The following is a 20,458-nucleotide window of genomic DNA, read 5'->3' as shown; positions in this document are numbered from 1 at the left end:
ACAGTGGGCTTTGAACTCCCAAACCGTGAGCTCATGACCTGAGCCAAAATCAAGAATCAGACGCTTAACTGACAGAGCCACCCAGGCATCCCTTAGATACAAAGATTATTTTAAAATCTGGTGATAGAATCTAATAGCTTCCCTGAGGGATCTCTTTCCAGTTCTTTCTACTTTATACAAGCACTTGTTGTTAAAACTTTATTCCTTTGTAATCCATTGAAATTGAACTTCTTGTAACTTCTACCCATTTGTTCTAATTGTACCTATTATAGCTGCATAGAACAAATCTATTTTTTTATCCATTTGATGACTTTTCAGATATTTGAGGAAATCTTGCTTTCTCTTACCTTCTCTTATATATATAAGTTTATTTATTTTGAGAGAGAGAGAGAGCAAGAGAGTGAGTGTGTTTGCACATGGGGAAGGGGCAGAGAGAGATCAGGAGAGAGAGAATCCCAAGCAGGCTTTGAGCTGTCAGCACAAACCATGAGATCAAGACCTGAGCCAAGGTCAAGAGTCAGACACTTAATTGACTGAGCTACCCAGGTGCTCCTCCTCTTACTTTTCTGTAGACCAATCACATATTCTTCAACTTTTCTAGCTGCTTATCATCCTGGTTACTTTCCTGAACATTTTGTGATGTGTTCATATTCTGACTTATGCACCTAATATTGTTCACAGTGGCAAACATGGGTTGAAATGGCAGTATTATTTCTACTAATTTGAATGTTGTATTCTACAAAAGCCTAAAATTATACGGGCTTTGTTTTGGTAACTGTATCATACTACTGCCATATCTTAGGCTTGAGGCAACTAAAATCCCCTCATCATTTTCTCAGGGTCACTTAACTCAGTTTCCCCATTTTATATTTGAATAGCTGCTTCTCCCTTCCACCCCCATGCAAGTTTGAGGTTTGCTGTTGTTTTTACCTTGTTAGCATATGAAGTCATTCTGCTAACTTTTTATGGACTATCCATAGATGCTTTCTCTCCTTTGTCAGCAGCAACTTAACAAGTGTGCCTTCCTTATCTTTTAAATCCTTGGAAATGTGAACAGTACTTTGAAGATCAGCCTTTAGATTTGATACCAAATCATTTATTTTTTTTTAATATTTTTTTATTTATTTCTAGGAGAGAGAGAGAGAGAGACAGCGTGAGCAGGGGAGAGTCAGAGAGAGAGGGAGACACAGACTCTGAAATAGGCTCCAGGCTCTGAGCTGGCAGTCAGCACAGAGCCCGACGCGGGGCTTGAACCCACGAACCGCGAGATCATGACCTAAGCGAAAGTCCGACGCTTAGCCGACTAAGCCACCCAGGCGCCCCACCAAATCATTTATTAACAAAAAACAAGTTAATGAATGCATTTTTATCCAGCTGTAACATTCTGTAATTTTTAAGTTCTGTTGCTTTGTGTTCAATAATGAGCATATATCTCTTGTAGGACTCACTTTTAGCCTTTAAGATGGTTGGAACTGGTAGGATGGAGGGGTGATTATCACATACTCATACAGGAGCCAGCCTTTCTTTAGCTGGCTTCTCCCATTCATTTTACATGTATCTGAACTACAGCACTCACCATATTGCATTGGTTTCCCTCTCTGTGAGCTCTCTGAGCACAAGAACTTGTGCTCTTTTTTTTTTTGGCCCTGGTGTCTAGTATAATGGTGACTTGATGTGTAATAAACCCTTCGTAAATGCTTGTTGGATGTTGTTTATGTCCATGTTTGACATGGCTTTGTTCTAAGATTCTTCTTAGTTTATATCTAGATAATTCGAGTCCTGGAAGCTGAGAGGGAGAAGAATGCTTATCATCTCACAGAGAAAGACAAAGAAATACAGCGCCTCAGAGAGCAGCTGAAAGCCAAATACAGTACTACGGCATTGCTTGAACAGCTGGAAGAGAAAACAAAGGAAGGGGAAAGGAGGGAACAACTGTTGAAATCCTTGTCTGAAGAGACCGATGTATTGAAAAAACAGTTGTCTGCTACAACTGCAAGGCTTGCTGAACTTGAGAGCAAAGCCAGTACACTTCGTTTATCACAGGTACTTGCCATTTCTTTAAACCCAGATTTTTTCCCCTTTCTGATACAGTTTGTAGTTCTTGTGAAGAATGAGTTTGTTAAAACGCAGTTGTCAATGATGAAACAGTATAGTATTTTTTTTTATAGCCTGATACCCTCTCCATAAACAAAAATAGTTATTATGGCTCCCTCCATTCCCCAGACCATTGTTTTGCACAAGGGAATGTTCGGAATACAGAATCCACTGTGTATCTACAACATCCAAGATTTTCTTGGGCTGTTGTTTTTTTTTTTTTTTCCTGTAGTTTGTGTCATGAAGACAATAGGGTTCCTTTTGTCACTGTTTTCAAATTTGAGATACACAATGATAATATCAAGAGTGCTTTTTCAAGCACAAGTGCTTTTGCTCCCCCTCTTTTTTTCGAAAGTTACTAGTGTGGCAGAAAGAGCAAGACTTTATTGGCAGGCAGGTCTGGGTTCAGATTTTGGTTCTGCTAGTTGTGTGACTATAACCTTTCTAGCCTTAGAGACAATGCTAGAATTCACAAGACCCTTCTCCTAAACCTCAGTTTCTGCAATGGTAAAATCAAGATAAGAATACTGGAGATTAAAATATGAGCCTAGGTGGCTCAGTCGGGTAAGTGTCCGACTTTAGCTCAGGTCATGATCTCAGTTCGTGAGTTCGAGCCCTGTGTCGGGCTCTGTGCTTACAGCTCAGAGCCTGGAGCCTGCTTCAGATTCTGTCCCTCTCTCTCTGCCCCTCGCATGCTCGCATTCTGTCTCTATCAAAAATAAAATAAAAACATCAAAAATTTTTTAAAAAATACTGGAGATTAAAATAGGTGAAGGAGATAAAGAAGTCCAAAAATGGTGAAAGAATACTGGGAATAACATGTGATAATATATCTAAATCCCCTAGCACAGTGCCTGATATATAGTAAATGCTCTGTAAATGGTTTCTTGTTGATCAGATCTTTGATTCTTTAATAAATTTGGATACTTGGATAATACATTACAACTATTAATACCACCTATAGAAGAAAATCTGTAGATTTCAGATAAAATACCTCAATGTTATTCGGGGTCTTTGCACTTTCTCTCCCATTTAGAGTAGTCAGAATGATCAGACGTATACATTTATGTGTAATTATGCACTTTTATGTGCCTTCTCATAGATGGGCAGTTGAGTATTTTTACAGGTGAATTTAAAGAGGTTAAACTTTTCTAGAGAATTTCCATGCAACTAAAACTAATGAAAATTATAATGAGATCCAAAGTGGTTGCCTAAAACTTTTCCTTAAAACTCTAGAATTAGTTTCTCCACTCTCAAATATGGAAACACAAATCCTGGTATAAATGATAATTTTAAAAACATGTATTCTTATAGTAATTGTGTAGGCTAGCCACTATTAATTTCTGTAGTAGTCAGCCTGTTTTATTGCTGTAACAAACAACCTCCAAATCTCATGGTCTAATATGATAAATGTTCGTTTTTTTCCCTCATGTCACAGTTTAGTGCAGGTTGGAGTGGAGGAGGCTTTACTCCAAGAGTCACTCAGATCCAGGTTCCTTCCATCTAGTGGCTCCCCTGTCCTTCCACCAGATCCTCTATGTACAGCTGTAAGCTAGAGAGAGTGTGTGGAGCATGGGGTGTGGGCTTGGGGGCCAGGCCTGGCATTGGTATATTTCACTTCTGCCCACATTCCATTGGATGGAATTCAGTCTTATGGCCTCACGGGGAAGGCTGAATGTGAAGTCCAAGTATGCCCAGGGAAAAATAGAAAGGGGTTTGGTGACCTATCTCTGTCATGGTTTTTACTAAGAGGACTGAATTGAGAGAGAGGAGGGGCTTTATACTAGGGTGAGTATCTAGAGAACCTTTGGAGAAAAATATTTTGATTTGTTGCCATTGTTCACACAAATCTATTTCTTTACAGCTGTTAAAGAGAGTGAAATATAGCTTTTTATGAGTTCTGTTGGTTATCATGGATACCTAAACATTTATTTCCTCTCTTTTTCTTCCTCTATGAGAAAATGAAAAAAAAAAAAAGGGGGAGAGAAATTATGTTTTGAGTTCCATAAAATCTGTCTAACTAGTAGCAATTACTATTTTTAATACAAATATAATTCTAGAAAACAACTTTTATCTTTTGTTTGACAATTTAGTATTTTCCAGATTTCACCTAAATAGCCCACTTCTTTTTGTTTTATCTCATTTTGGTGAAAACCACTGGGCAATTCATATGCACCGAGGTATTCCAGCAATTCAGAGGACTCAGAAGTCAAATTAGGTACGAAATCTCGGGGCTTCCAGTGTGCTGAGGAAGCTTCCAGATATTCATTCTCTTGTACTCATCACCTGGCATGATGATTCATCAGCATGTACTAGATCTGGATTTTGGGGATGCCCTTGTGAAGTATACTATGTTATTATAGAACTAAATATAATGAGGAAACTTGTATTGTTAAAATTATGATATTAACTAATACTGGTTTATTTCAGACTGTGGCCACAAGCTGCTTCAACTCATCAATGAGTAATGTTCATGAAATGGAAATACAGTTGAAAGATGTAAGTTCATTTTCCTTTTATTCAGTTATGGGAAAAGAGGACTGATTCATTCATTCTTAAATTTCATGGAAATTGACACCATTGATGCTGTGACTTGAAAACAATCTGTTGAGGTGGAGAACTGAATGGTTTGAGATTATCTCCCTAGGTTACTACCTTAGATATCATTCTAGGCATTCAAGAGGGACAGTTACTCTAATCATGGTCTCATGAATAGGCTAGAAAGCCCTAGAAATCACCCAAACATCTCAACAACATCCCTTTTTCATCTAAATCGAATTTGCCCAACTATTTTATTATGGTATAATTTAATTTATAGTTTCTCTTTTTGTTTATTCATGCAAGATGTACCTATTCATTTAAAATTCTTCCCTTGCTTTCATAGTTTGAAAAGGAAACACATTCTTAGTATACTCAGTACATATCCTGTAGAATTTGGTATGAGGTTATTTCTACATATATGGTGAAGCTATATTATTTCAAACCTCTGTTTTAATACAGTAAGGTGTTTCATTAGGAATTGAATAAATTCAGGGTTGTATTTTTTTTTTGAGTTTTAGTATCAGATATACAAAGTATAAAATTCTTGAGTTAATTATTAGGCCAGTAGGTAGGTATTTTGATTCTAGAAATATTACTGGCATGTCTACCCTGCTCTAAGTTGCTCTTAAGATTCCTGTTTTATTTCATCTGGCAAGTGTACCTTGAGATCTATTTGATCTTAAAAAGAATTTAAATCTGTCCAGTGTCTGTATAGCAGGATCCTATAGTAGCCTTGCCTTATCAAAGTAATTTACCTACAGGTAACTAAGATAAAGAAGAAGAAACATAAATTTTAAAGATCTATCAAAATAAATTCTTTGTGTTGTATGTTACTCTGACCTTTATCATTCTGTGTATATCAGTACCTACCAGAGGCACATATCTATGAATAATTTACCTCCCCACCTCTAGTTTTCCCCCTTTTCTTCTCCAGCCACGCTGGCTTTCTAGCTACTCCTGCATCACACTGCCTTTTGTCTTTCTCTTCCCTCTGCCTGGCACACTTCCCTCAGATAGCTTCAGGACCCATTTCCTCACCTCATCAGATAATACTTAATTGTCACTTTCTGGGAGTAGTGAGGGGTAGGGGAGTGTAGCCAGGGGTTACCTGGCCACTTTTGTAAAATTATAGCTCCCAGACAATTCCTATTCCCTTCTCTTGCTTTGTAACTTTTCCCCTCATCACATGTAAACTGTTAAACCTACAATATATTTTATTCACTTTATTACATGACTCTTACATTGGTATATATATTTTTTTCATTTTATTTAAATCCAGGTTACTTGACATATAGTGTAATAATGGTTTCAGGAGTGGAATTTAGTGGTTCATCACTTAACATATAACACCCAGTGCTCATCCAAACAGATGCCCTCCTTAATGCCCATCACCCATGTAGCCCATCCCCCCAACCTCCTTCCCTCCAGCAACCCTCTTCTTTTTCCTTCCCTTCCCCAATGTTCATCTGTTTCATTTCTTAAGTTCCACATAAGAGTGTAAATCATATGATATTTGTCTTTCTCTGACTAACTTATTTTGATTAGCATAATACTTTCTAGTTCCATCCACTTTGTTGCAAATGGCAAGATTTCATTCTTTTTGATCACAGTGTAATATTCCGTTGTGTATACATTGGTATATGTTTTATGAGGGAAGGATTTCTGTTTTTTTCATTGCTATATCCCCAGTGACTAGAACATTTGAATTTTATTAGTACCTAAAAAAATATGCTATTGTCTTAAACTTGTCTGTAATTTTTAGGCTTCTTAGCACCAACTGCTTCAAATATCAGCTAAGGTTATTTTTAGATAATGACAATTTTTTTTTTTAATGTTTTATTTATTTCTAGGAGAGAGAGAGAGAGACAGCATGAGCAGGGGAGGGTCAGAGAGAGAGGGAGTCACAGACTGAAACAGGCTCCAGGCTGTGAGCTGGCAGTCAGCACAGAGCCCGACGTGGGGCCCGAACCCACGAACTGCGAGATCATGACCTAAGCGAAAGTCGGACGCTTAACCGACTAAGCCACCCAGGCGCCCCTCAGACGCTTAACCGACTAAGCCACCCAGGCACCTCAGATAATGACAATTCTTTATATGAAAGTAACTTTGAAATGTTATGCATGTATACCCAGTCTTTTTATTCCATGTTATCTTCCCGGCTTACTTAAGGATCACATTGTGCTTCTCTGCTCTGTTTACCTTGAAAAGACTTTTAGACAAGTAGAGTAAAATTTAACCCAACTCACCTTCAATAGACCGAGCAATGCCTCCCAGACTCTCATGTGCATATGAGACTACGCAATTTTCATAAAATGCGGATTCTGATTTCATTGATCAAGGTTAGGGCCAAAGATTCTGCATTTCCAACAAGTTCCCAGCTGCTGCTGTATTAACTTACATGTTTGAGGAACAAGAGATGGTTTAGCTCTGGTTGTCTCTGAGCCCAGGAGGAGACTAGGGAGCAAGGAAAGTGACCGGTCACTCTTCTGAGCACAGGCACTGTAGCATTATTCCGCCTTGAGAGCCCAGCAATTCCAGTCCCTTACCCTTCCTCCAGTCTCTTGCAAAGCTTCCTGGAGCGCTTTGCCCACCTATTTTAAAAATCAGTATTTGTTTTGGTAAAATAAGACCTAAAAACTCATGCTTACCTTTCTTAAAGCCTAGCTTTATCATTTCTCCGCTACCGTTTAAGTCTGGCTGACCTATTTGAAATAATCACATGGCGTTCATACTGTAAATGTTGTACAATGTCATTAACTTGCAAACCAAATAGCTAAGAGGAAGTTGAAATATTTGCTCTTAATTTTTAAAATCTGATTTTTAAACAATTTAGGGAAGATAGGTAATAATTAATTATTTGGAAAAAGTAATTTGCAGAAAAGTTACAAGGATGAAAATGATACATAAAACAACACCCAGTACTCGTTACCAAAATTCAAACATTGTTAACATTTTGCTCCACCTTATACCTCTCTCTTTCAATACCCCCCATATAATATTTTTTGCTGAACCATTTGAGAGTGAGTTGCATATATTACAGCCCTTTAAACCTATATACTTTAATATATATATTACTCAGAACAAGGATGTCCTCTTACACTACTACAGTACCGATAGCAACTTTAATAATAATTTAAGAAGGACACTATACTTCTGTGTAATCTACCAGCCATATTCCAGTTTTGTCAATTGACTCACATTTTTATTCCTCTAGTATAGGCTAACATTTCAACCTGCATTTCAGTTTTTGCCCACGAAGCATGTAATGTATCTCTGGGAAGCCAGGAGGAAGAGCTTTAGTAGCATTCCACAGGGCTTCCCTTTTGTCCTCTTCTGCCCTATATTTTTGTTGGTAACTTGAGTGGACATTTTAAATGCATGCCTAAGGAATGTGTAGAGGACACAAAGCTGGAAGAGATAGTAATATAATGATGACTGGAAAGATGCAAAACTACTATCAGCCATTTATTGATACTAGTCCATCAAATCCATTAATTATTGATGCTATTTAGAGAAGCAAGCAAACGCAGTCTGAGAAGAGGCCCACGTAAAGAAATGTTTACTACTTTAATAAAGTAATATTGCCACCATGTGGCTTTTTAAAATATTGCACCTCAAATCTTAACCTGTAGTTCTGTTTCTCATACTTAAATAATGTATGGACAGGTTCATTTAATTTTTAGTTTATATATATATGTATATATATATTTTAATTTGAGAGAGAGAGCAAGCATGAGCAAGGGAGAGGGGCAGGTGTTCATGAGTTTGTAGGATGCTCATGGAAAGAACCTAGCAAAGGTTAGAGGAACTCTATAGACTTAAGAGTTTTTATATAGAGAGATCTTTTTAGACTTGAGACTCAGTCATTTATATCTTTAAAGATAGAAATTCTTATCTGAAAGAAGATGCCTTGATTACAACCAAAAATGTCCAGTATATTCCTTACCACTTTTCCCATCTCACTCCCTAGGGGAGATGCCAGCTTGTAGGGGAGGGGAGTCCCCATTTTTCAGTATACCTACAACAAATGCAGTGTGATTCAAAAAGAATTGAGCACTTTTGAAGATGTATTCCAGTATGTATGTTTTGCTTCAGTCCGATTTGATCATGCAGCATTTTTGTCAAGAACTTTGTACCATCTTTTTTGGCTCCCCTGAAGGATATGAAATTTTACACCCTGGCTGCCACTTCAACCATTGATAATAATAAATTCCAACAGGTCTAGGATGAATGATGACATGAGGGGTACATATTATGCACTTGTTAAAATCACAGAAATAGCTGTGGTAGGTCCAATACGAAGAGGTTTGATTACATTTCCATACATTCCTTAGTTAATGAGTAATAGATTCTTGAAAGTGTTTGATTCTTTTTGAATCATTCTAAATGGATTGTCCTACTGTATGTAAGGAACTTCTACTAGATTCTTTCATGCTATTTCCTCCCTTCCCTGCATACTCTCAACTTCAATCTGGGTCTGAAAGACTTGCTTGGATGCTTGTTGATTCTGGCAGTCAGTGTTCCTCCACTCCATGTCGTCACCATCATTCACAAACACTCATCAGGCAGGTGCTTGCTATGGAAACATCGAACACATGAGTAGAACCTACAGAATCTAAACAAGCCTGGGCTCAGCTTTCTGGGGGCTCATGTTCTAGCTCAGATAAGAACTAGAATCAGGAGGCAATCAAGGTCATGAGTGTACGAGATACCAAATGGACTGAATGGACATTAAAATCACTGTTGGCTTACAAAGGAGAGGGAACTTGGTGAGGGCAGTTATGGTGAGGAGCCTTGAAAGACAAGCCCGGATGCACTAGAACTTGATGAAAAGGTGGGATTTAAGTGAGTGGGTGATATAGGAAGGAGTTCTAGGGCATCTGGGCTGAGGGAAGAGTTTAAGCAAGGCACAGAGTGTGTATAGTTCTGTAGACAACAAGGTGGCAGCGGAGGCCAGGAATGGCCAGGCTGTAACTTAAAGAGATGGGATGAGGCACATTGTGGACCATTTTAATGTTAGCCTAAGGGAACACAGCTCCAGTTTCAGCAAGTGGTGTCATGAAGCTTTCAAAAATTCTGTTACTAATATAATTAAAATGATATAGCACTTTGGGGGACCAACGGAGAGGTTGAACTGAATTTATAAGGAGTAGCTGTTTTTCTGCAAAATACGGAGTGATCATTGTGTTAATTAACCTAGAGCTTTTGGTGATAGCCTGTGCCTCTTCTTACTCTCTTAATGGGGAAATTGCCTTCCAACTGAGGATCTGTATTATTGAGCAAAAAATAGACATATTTTTCCTTTTTTCTCTTAATCCAGACACAGGGTTTACCAAGATCCAATAGTGAATCATTGCTCAAGTAGGCATTCCTGTGGGGGCAAACAGGTCATAGCACGGGCACCAGGGCCAGAGCACTCCGTACTAATGAGCTTGGCTTCACGAAGGGGTGTTTACATCACTGTGTGTGCCTCCTTCTGGGACCCTTCATCTGTAACATTTTACACGTGTGACATCAGGTTTAGATATGAACAGCCTCTCTACACAAATAGTCATTGAGACTTATTTCCCCAGCCTCTTAGGAGCAAAGAACGAGAAAGGGACAGTCCCATCTTCTTAGATTGAACTTCTAGATTAGAAAGGAAAGAAGAGTTATCTCATTGCATAACAGTGCTTATTTAAGAATTTCTAGACGCCCCCCAAACCCCCCCCAGTGCCAGCCGATGAATCATCTTTTTTACTAGCTTTCAACTTGAATCTGGGCCCCACTTTCATTAACAAAACTCCACCTCTCTGGCGAAACTAGGGCAGGAGTCAAAGGGGTGGGGTAGTGTGCAATTACTGGAGATACTTTGCCTTTCACTGAATTTCCAAGGATCCAGTGGTTAAGAACAGTGAGAGCTAGAATCAGAGGTGATATGAGCTTGTCCTGACTGATAATAATGAACCACCTCAGAAAGGACATGCCTTTGTCCAGGTGTTCCAGCTTGTTTTATCCACTAAAGCTAATGTAGCTTCTTATAGGAGTGTTTGCTAGTGTCTTGCCACAGATCAGGTGGGGTCAGGTTTTCAAACTTAGCTAGGTGGCCTGGTAAGGCTATCAGAGCATATCTAGTTTCTTGAGGGAAAGATATAACCAAAAAGAAAAACTAGTGTTAGCAGTAACGGTGAAGTGAATCAGTTTCCCTGTTACGAGCTAACTTACATAGACACTGTCATATTAATACTATCCCATCATCCAAATAACTCTTGAGTGTACATATTGTACACAAAGCTGGGAATCCTCTCAGAAGAGCATGGTCTGCCACTTCAAGAAACTTACTATTTGAAAGACATAGCAAGTACAGATAAAAAGCTGAAGATGTTTGGTAAAATAACTTTAAAAATATGTAGATCTGTGTAACAACTGAGTTCATAAGCCTCTATACAAAACAAGTGAGTGATCCCAGTTTTGGATTTTTGCTTGAGTTGTAAGAGATGTAAAGGATGAAAATTGGTGATGAAGACGGGGGGAAGCTCTTTAAGTTGATCCTCTAAGCAGACACTGAGATGGAGTTTGGAGAGCAGTTTATTGGGCAGCAACACCTGTGAAAGGAGAAAAAGGGTGGCAGGACGGGGCAGGAACACCAGACTGCAAGCCTGACAGGGTCGACGTCTCCAAGGAGAGCTCCCGAGCAGAGTTATGTGTTGGGTAGAAATCCACCTTTCTTAAAGGGAGCCTGAGCAGCGCACCTCACCTCTGCCACAGAGGCATTCTAGTTTACAGAGAACGACATGGGCACAGATGCAAAGCAAGTATATATACACATAGGAGACAGCAGACGAATGAACTTGACCCCACGGGAACATGACTTTGCCGTGGTGTTGGGTGCTCTGAAGGAGCCTGACGTTAGAATGGATCTTGAGGTAGCAAGCCATGCAGTGGTGGTCTAGACTTCTACTATATGAACCACAAGAGGGTCTGCATACTGGAAAAGGCCACATCACTTTGGCTCCCTCTCATTTTAAGATTTTGGTCTTTCGTTTTAATGGTTTGCTTTCATTTTCATTTTGAGGCTCTGGAGAAAAATCAGCAGTGGCTTGTGTATGATCAGCAGCGGGAGGCCTATGTAAAAGGACTTTTGGCCAAGATCTTCGAGTTGGAACAGAAATCAGAAACAGCTGCTCATTCACTCCCACAGCAGACAAAAAAGGCTGAATCAGAAGGTAATGGTATAAAAATGTTCTTTTGGGGTAGGCCTGCCTGACATTTTCCAAAAGGAGAAATTCATCAAATTTAAATTTTTATAAATACGTGTTAGAAAGTAAAGTAAGCAAATCTTCTAACCTTGAAGTAAGAAATACCATGTTAGCAAGTCTGTTTTCTCACTGGTTTTGATAAAAGGGGGCACAGCCACAGAGTAATGGATCTCTGGCACATCTGAAGGCACATTACATTTTCTCCTTCGTGCATGTCCTTCTCTGCCTTCAAAGATCTTCTCCAGCTTTATTTCCCTCAGAGTCTGCCTTGTCACTGATTACGTTTTTACTCTGCTTCCTTGCATGTATTCATATCAATCCCAGGAGAAAGAATATATCTTATAGATGATTCTTCAGTCTTGAATTTACCACAAAATTGAAATGAAGGCTCCTAAGAATGAATCAGTCTTTTTGTCAAGTTCTTTGCAGCTTCCTTGACATTGAGTTTCACAAGAACTCTTAAGAGGCGGGGCAGGAAGGGTCAGTATTCTCATTTTATAGATGGGGAGATAATGTTCAGTAGTGCCAGGTGACTAGCTAAGAAAAGAGAAACCCCCGTGCAAAGCACTTGTTAAAAGACTGACAGCCCAGGGGCACCTGGCTGGCTCAGTCAGTGTAGCATGCGACTCTTGATCTTGAGGTTGTGAGTTCAAGCCCACATTAGGTGTAGAGATTACTTAAAAATAAAATCTTAAAAAAAAAAAAAAAGACTGATAGTCCTAATGGGACTGAAGCCTTGAATTATATAAAGAGAAGGCTAGAAAAAGGGAGACAAGATTCCTAATCTTGGAGTTTCACATTTAAGTATTTAAAATGAAACTAATGGTGAAAAAGAAAATATAAAAAGAACTGGGCACAAAGTTACTTAACTGTAATTCCTTTGTAAGTTATATCTTACACGTAAAAGTAAGATTTTAGTTGTGGGCTAAGTCTAATTTCTTCTTTGGCGATAGTGTTCTCTGCATGTATATGTGTTTTATCAGAGTAGTATAAGCTCTTGTTAAGGTAATTTAATAGTAATATAGGAGGACTCGCCCCACTCTTCCTAGTCCATCACAGGTTGCTATTTCCTTCTCCCAATAGAGCAGCTGCTTTTAACATTTCTGGTTTTGATTTTGGTGAGTATACCTATAAATAATGAGCTTATATCTCATTTGTTGATTTATCTTTAGACGTTAGTGACTTTCCCTCCCATAGAATAGCCATATCACTGTTTTCAGTTCTTCTATTTATTAGTTTAACTTCAAATAATGTTCTTGAGTTTCTGTATCTTGTCCCATCAGATATCAACTCTATCTCTTGACCCTTCATTTTGTAATATCTTTTTTACAGAAATGTCTTTAGTTTTAGCTTCACAGGAATATTATCTATTTTATAAAGTGAGTTGTGCCCTGATGTGTTTGTCATAGGTTATCTTCAAGAAGAAAAGCAAAAATATTACAACAATCTCTTGGCAAATGCAAAAAAAGATCTTGAGGTTGAACGACAGACCATAACTCAGTTGAGCTTTGAACTTAGTGAATTTCGAAGAAAATATGAAGAAACCCAGAAAGAAGTTCAAGATTTATATCAATTGTTGTGTTCACAAAGAAAAGCAGACGTACAACATCTGGAAGACGATAGGCATAAGACAGAGAAAATACAAAAGCTCAAGGAAGAGAATGATATTGCGAGGGAAAAGCTTGAAGAAGAGAAGAAAAGATCTGAAGAGCTCTTATCTCAGGTGAGCCTAACCAGTAAGACTTTCTATGATTCAGAATTCAGAATTGCCATTGTACTTATCAAGCATCAGAGACTCTGTTAACCAGTAGGGAACCAGCAAGGAACAAAACAAGTTCCTGCCCTTCCCTGGGATTCTTATTTAGACTGGAAACAGACCATAAACCAGTACCTAAAGAACTCCGGAAAATAAAGGAGGGCAATCTGACACAGGAACTGGGGGCCAGGGAGGCCTCACTGCAGAGATGGTATTTGGACAAAGGCCTTTTGGCAAGAAGGAGCCAGTGAAGAGAGCAGGAATTCCCTTCTGTGGAGGAGCTCATGTACAGAGGCCCTCAGGGAAGACGAGGCAGGTGTGTGTGTGAGAAGCCAAGAGGTGTGAAGCAAAGAGGGGATCGGTGCTGGTTCCCAGGCAGGCACCTCGATCATGATGATACTGTGCTCAAGTTAATCACCTGATACCATTTATGTTCTCATTATACTCAAGACTTTCTGCCAGGATGTCTCTGCCAGTAACGTTGGAGTTACTAAATTAGGATTATTAGAACTGAATACTTCTTCAACAGAAANGCAGGTGTGTGTGTGAGAAGCCAAGAGGTGTGAAGCAAAGAGGGGATCGGTGCTGGTTCCCAGGCAGGCACCTCGATCANCAGAGGCCCTCAGGGAAGACGAGGCAGGTGTGTGTGTGAGAAGCCAAGAGGTGTGAAGCAAAGAGGGGAATCAGTGCTGGTTCCCAGGCAGGCACCTCGATCGTGATGATACTGTGCTCAAGTTAATCACCTGATACCATTTATGTTCTCATTATACTCAAGACTTTCTGCCAGGATGTCTCTGCCAGTAACGTTGGAGTTACTAAATTAGGATTATTAGAACTGAATACTTCTTCAACAGAAACTCGTTCATTTAAATCTTGCTTGGCAGCATGGAATAATGGAAACAACATTATTTGGGGTCCATACCTGGTCTCTAGTTCGGGATGTATGCCCTTAGGAAAATCAGCTAACTTCCTTCACTTGAAGATTATTGATGTGTCAAGTTAATAACAGCAGTCTTTCTTCTTCTTTTTTTTTTTTTGGCCTTGTAGGGCTTATGTCAGCTGAGAGAATGTGAAAATAAAGTAAAGGGCTGGGGTCAATGTTAGTTATTCCTGGCATTAGAATAGTAATTTTTTTTTAATCATCCAGAAGTTGAGAAAGGGAGAACAAAACAGTCCATAACATTTGCCTTCCTAGTCTTTACCACCCCGGCTTCTGCCTGCAGGTGCAAGCAGTGATATTTACAAAAGATTAAGCAGAAATGGTGGGGAATTTTGTTCCAACTCTGTGGGCAAGGAGGTGGGGCACCGCCAGCTTCATTATCCTAGAAATATTAGCGGATGTCAGAACCTCCAGGAAAGGGGGTGTGTGCACTGCAGAGATCAGTGCCATTTATGGGCTCACAGTCTCTGCCTCAGGGAACCCTCAGCCAAGGTGGTCCTGCTTAGCTGCTTGTACAGATAGCCACTATGACATTTGTGAGCCTTTCCTGCATCCCAGGTCAAGCAGTAAAGAGCGGGTATAACAGCTTGGCTCTGTTTCCACCCTACAGGTCCAGTTTCTTTACACGTCTCTGTTAAAGCATCAAGAAGAACAAACAAGGGTAGCTCTGTTGGAACAACAGGTACTTACTGGGGCTGCTTCTAAATTCAGCTTAACTTGTTAGAAAATGGAACTTTTCCTCATGTTTACACTCTTCTATGAAGAACCATTTGAAAGTCATGAAAAAATGTTTTTGATAAACTCTAACAACAACAAAAATGCAAGTGACTATCTGCACTTGCCATTTATTCCCGTCTTTGGGCTAAACCAGATCCTCTGAGGCAGCGTGGCAGTTGTTTTGCCAGGGAGATGTTTGCCTCGGTAAATCTTGCTGTTCCCTGCATGGCTTCGGAAGTCCTGACTCTAAGCGAGCAGGATCTCCCTAAGAGGGCGACCTTATAACTTCACGTAGAACTCAGAGAGATACCATTTATTCTCAGAATACAGACAAGAGATATTTAGTGTATTCCAAACCAGGGAACAGCCATCTCTTTCCCTTCTCCTCCTGCCCCAGAACAGAAGGGGGGTCGGGGAGGACACATTCCAACCAGCAACTTCTTAAGCTGCTCCTCGCTCACCTCAAGCACTGGCTTCGCTCCTTGGATAAACCAACCCCCAAGCCATAAACTTCTCTTTGTCAACATCTCACTGTACTTGGATAAATCCTTGCCATGACGGCACAGCAAATGTTTGCCTCTTATGCTAATAAAAAAAATTCAAGCACCCAGTCAAGAGAACTTGATAGTATGTACTAACCATAATTGTCTCGGCCTGGGTATTTTTCCAGATGCATGCATGTACTTTAGACTTCGAAAATGAAAAAGTTGACCGTCAAAATATGCAGCACCAACTGCACGTAATTCTTAAGGAACTGAGAAAAGCAAGAAATCAAATAACACAGTTGGAATCCTTGGTGAGTCTGGAATGGTTAAACTAAACCTTATTTTCTTCTTTCCCTTGCTGCCATTTTCCCATTTATGTATCAAACCAGTGCCCAGACTGGGAGGATACAGCTTGGAGAATGGCTGTTTCTCAGATCAACAGGCAGAAGCCCTGCTTCATTGGCAGCACACCTGCCCGTTGAGCATCAAGCCAGAGCACTAGAATGAGGGCCCTGTGTGCCTCTGTGTAAGGATGACATTATTGCTGCCTGGGATCACCTCTGTGACTCTAGATGCACTAAACAGGGGCTGGCCTGGGGGAGAAGGGATAAGGGAGGGCAGCTGTAAATCCTGAACTGAAACCATGTTTTTCTATTTAAGAACAAAGAAATGCCATTTTTAGTGATAATGGATGGTTCTGCTAATAACACGGTTGCAGGCATGTTGAGTTAAGCACATTTTGTGGGTTACCTTGAACGCACAATCTTTTAAAACATAAACCTTTTACATAAGATTGCTTCTATGAGGAAATGACTTTTAACTTACTGTTTTCATCTTCCTAAGAAGCTTTTGAACCAAACCTATTGGTAACTGTGTTTGTGCATGTGTGTCCCATTAGCACATATTTTATTTATTTTTAATTCATTTTGAGATAGAGACAGGGAGAGAGTAAGTACATGTGCATGAAGGGAGAGAGGTTGAGAGAGAGAGGGAGAGAGAGAATCCCAAGCAGGCTCTGCACTGTCAGTGAGGGGCCTGATGTGGGGCTCGATCTCACAAACCATGAGATCATGATCTGAGCTGAAGTTAGACACTTAACCAACTGAGCCACCCAGGCGCCCCAGCACATATTTTATACATGATCCTAGTACTGCAGAATATTTGCAGAAGGTAAAATGTTACAAATAGAATTCCTCAGTTTTTGAAAGAGAAAAAAGCAATTGTTAAAAAAAATCATTTGTAGCTTCTTTATGAGTAAAAGACAAAATATATTTTGACTCTGTTCTTTAGTAAGTCATCCATTTTGACCACTTATAATATTTGAAATTGAAATTTATAGTTCATTTCTGTTAATGACTGTTTTTCAAAGTATAGGAAGCCAGAGGGTATACAAAAGAATGGATAATTTTCCTGTACTTTTCTTTGTTTTTCTGCTGTCCCTCATCTTTAGAGTATGCTGTAAAATATTCATTTTTAAGCTGTATTGACTATTCTGACTTCCTCAGGGGAAAAAAAACCATTAAAAAGGAAAGTCACAAAGATATTATACAATATTATCATCATTTCTGTGTGTAACCTGTTTGATCTGCTAAGATTCTTTGCTACTCTTAATTCTGTGTAGTTTTTTTTATTGCTGAACTTGCCCTTTTACAAAACTAACAAATTTTGTCAGCCTTGCACATAGGTCTGGCTCTACGTATTTTATTTTATTTTTTTTTTCTACGTATTTTAATAAAACCTATCCATGTAAACACCCAATTCTAGTACTTTGTGGGTAATTTGGGTAATTTATAACTACTTCATATACATTTGTTTTTCAGAAGCAGCTTCGTGAATTTGCCTTAACAGAGCCATTAGTCACTTTCCAAGGAGAGTCTGAAAACAGAGTAAAAGTTGCCTCACCAAAAAGTCCCACTGCCACACTAAATGAAAGCCTGGTGGAATGTCCCAAGTGCAATATACAGTACCCAGCCACCGAGCATCGAGATCTACTTGTCCACGTTGAATACTGTTCAAAATAGCAATATAATTATTCTTTGTTTTTGTGGCAAAAGATTCAATACTGTATCTTACATTAGCTTATGGACGTTTTGAATTACTTATTTCACCTCTTATATAAGAAACTGCCTCTCTACCTTTGAGACTCTGGCATAGGAGTGAATCATTGTTGTTTTTGTTTTTTGGGTTTTTTTTGGCTGCTTTGCATTTTCGTTGGTAGTGATACCTCCCTGAGATGGTTCATCCTCAGGCTTCAGTGATGGAATGAGGTGAGCTGAGACAGCTAACATTTTGCACTGTTAAAGTACTTGATAAGGAAGAGATAGTTCAGGTTATTGCTTGTGGGCTAAATCTGTTGCACCAGCAAGCAAATATTTTATGTTTTTTTGTAGGTTTTTAAAAATCAAAGTTAATTACCAAGGATCTTACTATGTTGACTTTTTTTTTTTCAGACATCATAAACCTACAATTCCAATTTTCACATCCATTGTTAAAAGCTGGTAATACTTTTTACATTTTTTCCTATTATAAGGCGGTTATTAGAAAAGTTGGAATTTTTCTTGATCTTTTTCTGCAGAGCTGTGTTCTGATAGAAGCACAAGACCGATTCTGCTTAAGGAATACTCCTTAGTAGCCACACACAGTGTTTTCTTTCATATTAACTGGCTGTAACTTTAACTTGAATTTCATTAGCACAGGTTGGTCACTTAAAGTTGTTAAAATGAACTTTAACAAAACCATCTAGCCCTCTCATTTGATTTGCAGGTATTTTATTTATTTATTTTTGGCACTCTTAAAGTTGGGCAACGTGATGAACAGATACTTGCTTATCTGAATATATATTTTTATACGTGTGTGTGTAAACCCCCATTTTTTAATTTCTTCAGGTTTTCTAAAATGCTGAATATGGGCTACTGTTAGTAATATAAAGGAGAAAAGAATAAAATTATTTAATACGTTTTAGCATGTCTTGTATTTATGTACACAGGAAGGTATTCTAAGATTTCTGCTCTCAGAAGTGTGCCAGAGAGCAATGGATTCACTAACAGTGTAAAGTGAGAATATAGTTAAGGATCCATTAGAACCAAAAACTATAGGAGGCTCAGTTCCCCACAATCACTTAAAAAAAAAACACACATTCTTGGGTTTCAAACTCCCAAATCAGCTCCAAAGCCCAACCTCTGTCTACCCTGCCAGAAAACTTTTGTGGATTCTCCAAACTCAGTATACTCAGGTGATGTCATAACCAGAGTAATGGAATGCTCCTTGAGTTAGAGAGGAACACAGCAGAGCAGAACATACCAACTGATCTCTTCCCTCCCTTTGGTCTGAGAAGTCCTGCCTTGTGGACCCCTCCACCCGTTCTGTGGGTCTCTGCAATGCCAATTCTCCAACGTCTTTAATCTCATTCTCCAAACACCTAATAAATGCCATCTACGTGTCAGTCCCTAGGCTAGGTATTAGTAACACAGTGACAGTAAAATGTAACCCCTTCATCACCATCTAGTAGAGCAGGCCAACATCTAACAGATGTAACATATAGGAGGTGCTATAATCAAGATATACAGAGGATACAGAAACTGCCTTACTCGTTTTTTGTTTTTAAATTTGTGTGAGAAAGAGAATGCACACACAAGCAGGGAAAGAAGGGGGTGGGGGGGGGGAGAGGGAGGGAGAGAGAGAGAGAGAAAGAGAGAGAGTCTTAAGTAGGTTCCATGCTCAGTGCAGAGCCTGATGTCAGGCTCAACCCCATGACCCTGGCATCATGACCTGAGCCAAACAAACTGAGCCCCCCAAGCTGCACCAGAAACTGCCTTATTCTAGTGAAGACTGGAGGTCTTACTCTTGAAAAGATGCAGATCTTACACTCAGATTTTTTAAAGAAAAAGTAGGAAAAAGAGTAAAAGTAGACTAACAAGTAGAATGGAGCTCCTCCTAAGGGTAGCCCCTAAGGCAGGCCATGGAGTGCTTCTGAGCGATAAGCCTGATGCTGAGCATAGGGAAACAGTCCTGCATGCTATTCACGTGATTTAAACACACAGCTGATCTCTGAGGGAAACACCACTATAGCAGTCCTGACGCTGAGACTAGAAAGAGATGTCTCCCGTGTGCGCTCGTGGAGAAGAAACCATGTAAGGGAGAGGTCCACAGCCTCAACTCAGTGTCGCCGTAAGTACAGCAATGGTGCCAGGTTGCTAGTTTCTCACCAGTGTTCTGCGTGGGTGAATAAGGTCATGTCCAGAGGCGATTCCATAATCTTTGAGGGCAGCCCCTGTCCTACTCTCCCAGTACGTAGCTTTCTGCTGCTCTTGCTTATCCCAGAGCAAATTTTAGAGTCAGGGGAGGCAAATCAAAATCCCCCTCTGACAGGAGCTTGGTAGTGTGAGTCAGGCAGCTGGCCAGCCGGAAACTGAAGGCTAGAAAATGGTGCCTTTACGTAAAGGAGGTGCCCGCTGCTCCGCTCCAGCGAGTGTCTTAGGCAGGTGACTCAACTGTGGCCGATCTTTCAGATTTTCCAAGAGAAATCTGTAATATTTAAATATAAAATCTTCCAATTTAATGTGGGCCACCTTTCCCATTTATAACTTGTTTAGAGCATCTCAAAGGGGCAAAAGGAGCGGTGGCTAGCTTAACCTGAGATAGGCAGGAAGCCAAGGCAGGCTCTTGGTCCTGGCTGCTGCTTGAGACT

General features: G+C 39.6%; 1 protein-coding gene across 4 annotated transcripts in view; it reads left to right on the top strand.

The window, feature by feature from the left end:
- The window catches only part of CEP55 (centrosomal protein 55), a 22,112-nt gene extending 3,383 nt beyond the window's left edge, over positions 1-18,729 (top strand). For all 4 annotated transcript variants that reach the window (XM_077779751.1, XM_077779742.1, XM_077779756.1 and 1 more), the window contains exons 3-9: positions 1,768-2,043; positions 4,525-4,593; positions 11,690-11,840; positions 13,283-13,596; positions 15,180-15,251; positions 15,957-16,082; positions 17,592-18,729. In XM_077779751.1, coding sequence (XP_077635877.1) covers positions 1,768-2,043; positions 4,525-4,593; positions 11,690-11,840; positions 13,283-13,596; positions 15,180-15,251; positions 15,957-16,082; positions 17,592-17,792 — 1,209 coding nt within the window. In that variant the 3' untranslated portion in view covers positions 17,793-18,729. The remainder of the gene's footprint in view (positions 1-1,767; positions 2,044-4,524; positions 4,594-11,689; positions 11,841-13,282; positions 13,597-15,179; positions 15,252-15,956; positions 16,083-17,591) is intronic.
- Positions 18,730-20,458: the final 1,729 nt, after the last annotated feature.

Source organism: Crocuta crocuta, unplaced genomic scaffold, assembly GCF_008692635.1.
Source record: "Crocuta crocuta isolate KB4526 unplaced genomic scaffold, BGI_CrCroc_1.0 scaffold170, whole genome shotgun sequence".
Classification (NCBI taxonomy): domain Eukaryota; kingdom Metazoa; phylum Chordata; class Mammalia; order Carnivora; family Hyaenidae; genus Crocuta; species Crocuta crocuta.
The sequence above is the reverse complement of the archived record's forward strand: the minus strand, read 5'-3'. Positions and strand labels throughout refer to the sequence as shown.